We start from the raw sequence: 5,000 nt of genomic DNA, 5'->3' as shown, positions 1-5,000 counted from the left end.
TCCCTTTCTCTCCCTCCCCTCCTCTCTTTCCCTCTCTCTCCCTCTCTCTCTCTTCTCTCTTCTCTCTCTCTCTCTCCCTCCCCTCCTCTCTTTCCCTCCCTCTCTCTCTCCTCTGGTCTCCAGTTATCCTGCAGTGTGTGAGTTTCTACAGACCAACAACTTGCTGTCGGTCATCAGAGCACACGAAGCACAGGATGCTGGGTAAGGAGCCTCTTTTGACAGGGTGTCATAATCTACACCATGAACCCCCCAGGTGACAGGGTGTTCATAATCTACACCATGAACCCCCCAGGTGACTGGGTTATATATAGTATATACCAGGTGACTGGGTTATATATAGTATATATATATATATATATATATATATATATATATATAGTATATACCAGGAGTTACCATTCTTAAGCTGTGTTTCAACATCCCACCTATCCTTCCCAGGGTTGGGTGGGTGGGTGGTCATGTCTTGTCAACACACACACACACACACACACACACACACACACACACACACACACACACACACACACACACACACACACACACACACACACACACTACCTGTCCAGTCCCACTAAGACCTTACTGCAGGGATTCTTTCTTTTTTCTGAGTGGGGCAGTCCCACTCATATTTGTCATTTTATTGGATAGAGATAGTGAAGAAGACAGGAAAGCAAGGAGAACAGGGCATGTCAGCAGGGCATGGGCCGGACTCGAACCCATGTCGACATGGGCACATGTGTGCACTGTAGACCGTGGAGCTAGACCACTGGCCAAGCCCAGGCCACAGCCCAACTCCAACTCTAACTCTGTTTCCTTAGACAGCTTAAAACATTCTGGGTCAAACAACAACTTCTCATCCTATTTTACTCAGCCTGTTTTACTCAGCCATCGAGTCCATCATCACATCCTCTATTACAGTCTGGTACGGGCGCACAGACAGTCAAACATGGATCAAACTACAGCAGATTATTAAAAAGGCATCCAAAATCATAGGCAAACCACTCCCCTCAGTTGAATCTCTGCACACCCACAGAACTGTAAAACGGGCAAAGAAGATCATCTCTGACCCCTCACATCCTGCTCATCACCTCTTCCAGCTCCTCCCCTCACGGAGGCGCTACAAGTCACTGTCCACAAAGACTAAACGCTTCACCAACAGCTTTTTCCCCATAGCCATCAGGACTCTGAACGCCTCCCTCTAGCCCCCTCCTCACTGTCATAACCACCATGCATACGATTGTCTGTTGTTGTCTACGTATTTATTGCATTTTATGTCTGATGTTGTCTATTGTGCACTTCTTTGTTTTGGTCACTCGTGTGCTGCAGAGTTCAATATGCTGTACCGAGAACAAATTCCACCGGCTTTTGGTCGTGTGGCTAATAAACTATCTATCTATCTATCTATATCTAACCCCACCACCACCACCACCCCCCCCCCCCCCCCCCCCCCCCCCTCCTGTGCAGGTACCGGATGTACAGAAAGAGTCAGACCACAGGCTTCCCCTCCCTCATCACCATCTTCTCTGCACCAAACTACCTGGACGTCTACAACAACAAAGGTCAGATACACACACACACACACACACTCACACACACACACACTCACACACACACACACACACACACACACACACACACACACACCAGAGGAGGCTGGTGAAGGCAGACACCAGAGTGAGTGTTTGATAACTTCCTCCGATTTCTACCTCCGGCAGCCTCCACTGACACACACACACACACACGCACACACACGCATACACGCACACACGCACATACACACACAGGAGTGTACAGGAGTGTGTGTGTGTAACAGCCCTCTGGTCCCTCCCACAGCGGCGGTGCTGAAGTATGAGAACAACGTGATGAACATCCGCCAGTTCAACTGCTCCCCCCACCCCTACTGGCTGCCCAACTTCATGGACGTGTTCACCTGGTCCCTGCCCTTCGTAGGGGAGAAAGGTGGGGCCCACAGCACACACACACGCACGCACGCACGCACACACACACACACACTGCCTCCTAACCTCTATGTATCCTCTGGTCTCTCCACAGTGACGGAGATGCTGGTGAATGTTCTCAGTATCTGCTCTGACGATGAGCTCATCAACGACGGGGATGAGAATGAGATCTACGATGGTAAGAAACTACCAACCCTGAGAAGAAACACATTTTTATTATTATTGTTATTGTTATTATTAATATTATTATATTATATATATATAGTAATAATAATAATAATAATAATAATAATAATAATAATAATACATGGATTTTGTATCGTGCTTTTCTCAGTACTCAAAGACACTTTACATCTATGGAGAAGACAATGCACCAACAGCAAAAAAATAACAAATAAAGTCAGATACTGATAGATGAAGGTACTAGACATTAAAAGCAAGTTTCAACAGACGGGTTTTGAGGGGAACATTTGAAGGAGGAGAGTATGTTGGATTCTTTCTGTATGGATTATGGTTCTAATGTTGATAAGAATCTTACAGGAAAAAAACCCTACAGCAGGGGTCGGCAATAGGCGGCCCGTGGGCCATTGCTGGCCCGTCACCAATAATATTTGGCCCAGCAGATTATTTTGAGAAACCCCTTTTTTTTTTCTTTTTCTTTTTTTTTTACAATATCGGACCGACAGTCCCACACCGCGCCTATAATTTCCGAATAGAGAATCTACCACCACCTGAATAATGCTTATTGTACTTTTATTCATGTTGAGAGTGAATGACACAGGGACAGACAATCAGGCAGCGGGGTGCACCGAAGCGCACTGACGCTGAACCCCTCATAGTGAATCATAAGCAGGTGGACAAGGCGTGGTGCTGAAATAGCCGACATGCGGTGTGTGGTTTGAAAAAAATAACATCAGCTCATTAAATCATTCAAACGTAATGTTTACGTATGTGACTGCAACACACATATGAACAGTAACAAAGCAAATTCTGTTTAATTTTCTGAAAAACATTGACAACAAAATCGGCGCAAAAGTGGTGGTAGGCCTATGCTCCTGAAACGACAGAGCAAACGCGCTATTAGGGATAATAAGTACAATGAGCCATAAGCCATTCATTCAAAATATACAAAATACAATTAGGTTATTAAATACAATAACGACAGGCTTGGTACTCACTTAATGTGAAAAGTGGCATCTCCCATCGGTCACTATTTGCTTGATATCTGGTGATATTGACGTCACTTTAATCCGCAGGCAGTTTATTTTTATTTTTATGCATCTATCGATTCCTTCGTGCGTCTTTATCACATTCATTGAGGAAAAGGACGACTCGCATGTATAGAAAGGGAACATTGTGAGCAGGGAAGATGTGAGTCTCACACAACGGCTTTGCATTGATGAAACCAGGTAGGATGAACGCATAGTTCGCTGTCCATTCCTCTTTAAATGCCCTGTTTTCTGTCAACTTTCCTCTTTAGACCTTTGGAGAGTGACATTATGTTTCTCTTGCTAGTTAGCAGGTTAAATGTTTAGCTAACTTCACCCGACACGCAAACAACCAATCCAATAATAAATAATGTGACCTTGTCTGGAGGAGGGGGGAATCATTCAGAATAAAAGTATGTTAAATAATTATTAGAATAAGTTAGGCTGCGATACATCGCCAGTCCACACATTTATTATTCAAAACTATGGAAAAGGGTGAAACTACGTTTCAACGTTGTTGAGAATCACAACACAAACTCACTAGTCAAGCCTAATACTGCAACGAAATGGATTGGACTGCTACCTAGTTCATTATAACACTACTTTACATTGTTAGCAGGCTCACAAAACAAGCTGTGTTAGTTGACTAGCGATGTGTACATTTCTCGAAAGAAAAGTCAAAGCATTAGAACGTGTCACATTTTTAAACAATCAATTACTTAAATTATCCTTTGATTATGTTCGGGCCCGCCATCTAGTGGCTACATTTTTTTGGGCCCGAGGCCAAACCTAATTGCCGACCCCTGCCCTACAGCATAACTAGCTAACAACAACATGACAGCTCTTTTTTGAGTTGTTATTCCCCTTTATATCCTGTATGTTGACATGACAGATGAGCTTTGAATGTGATGTCTCGTGTGTCGTTTAGTTTGTTGTTATCCCAGCACAACCTTCTGATTTCTTTATTTTGGATTGGTTATCTACCTCTGCTTTACCTGTGCTGTGCTATGCTGTGATTGGTTCACTACTAGTACTTCACCTCTCTCTGATTGGCTTCCTTCCAGCCAATGCAGCAGCCGCCAGGAAAGAGGTGATCAAAAACAAGATCCGTGCCATCGGGAAGATGGCCAAAATGTTCTCTGTTTTACGGTGAGTGAGCACTTCTTTGTGTTTGCATATATTTGTGAGTGGAGTGTGTGTGTGTGTGTGTTTATGTGTGTGTGTGTGTGTGTTTATGTGTGTGTGTGTGTGTGTGTTTATGTGTGTGTGTGTGTGTGTGTTTATGTGTGTGTGTGTGTGTGTGCGTGTGTGTGTGTTTGTAACCCTCTTTCTCTCCTTCCCTCCTCTGCTAGGGAGGAGAGTGAGAACGTTTTGACCCTGAAGGGGCTGACCCCCACAGGCATGCTGCCCAGCGGAGTGCTGGCTGGGGGGAAAACCACTCTGCAGAGCGGTGAGCCACGTACACACACACACACACACACACACACACACACACACACACACGCACACACACACACACACACACACACACACACACACACACACACATACAGAGGCCTGGCAGATCATCAAAGACCGCAGCCCCCCCAGCCACGCCTGTTCTCTCCGCTGTCTCCTCCCTGCAGAAGGTTCTGGAGAACCGGGTCTCAGAACGGCAGCTTCTACCTCACCTGCACCCCAGCACTCTACCTGCTGCTCACCTGACCTAGAGACACTCACACACACACACACACACACACACACACACACACACACACACACTCACTCACTCACTCACTCACTCACTCCCATCATTGCTGCTATATTTATAATATTTATCTGTATATGTGACGGC

General features: G+C 45.2%; 1 protein-coding gene across 3 annotated transcripts in view; it reads left to right on the top strand.

The window, feature by feature from the left end:
* ppp3cb (protein phosphatase 3, catalytic subunit, beta isozyme) overlaps positions 1-5,000 on the top strand; it is a gene marked incomplete at both ends in the record, with an annotated part of 25,353 nt that overhangs the window by 15,884 nt on the left and 4,469 nt on the right. For all 3 annotated transcript variants that reach the window (XM_080526486.1, XM_080526487.1, XM_080526488.1), the window contains 6 exons: positions 124-201; positions 1,465-1,559; positions 1,834-1,959; positions 2,053-2,136; positions 4,231-4,315; positions 4,519-4,616. In XM_080526486.1, the coding sequence (XP_080382612.1) occupies positions 124-201; positions 1,465-1,559; positions 1,834-1,959; positions 2,053-2,136; positions 4,231-4,315; positions 4,519-4,616 (566 nt within the window). The remainder of the gene's footprint in view (positions 1-123; positions 202-1,464; positions 1,560-1,833; positions 1,960-2,052; positions 2,137-4,230; positions 4,316-4,518; positions 4,617-5,000) is intronic.

The sequence above is a fragment of the Nansenia antarctica genome (genome assembly GCF_963989245.1).
Source record: "Nansenia antarctica genome assembly, chromosome: 3".
Taxonomy (NCBI): domain Eukaryota; kingdom Metazoa; phylum Chordata; class Actinopteri; order Argentiniformes; family Microstomatidae; genus Nansenia; species Nansenia antarctica.
Note: the sequence above shows the minus strand (reverse complement) of the source record. Positions and strands in the feature narration are given on the sequence as shown.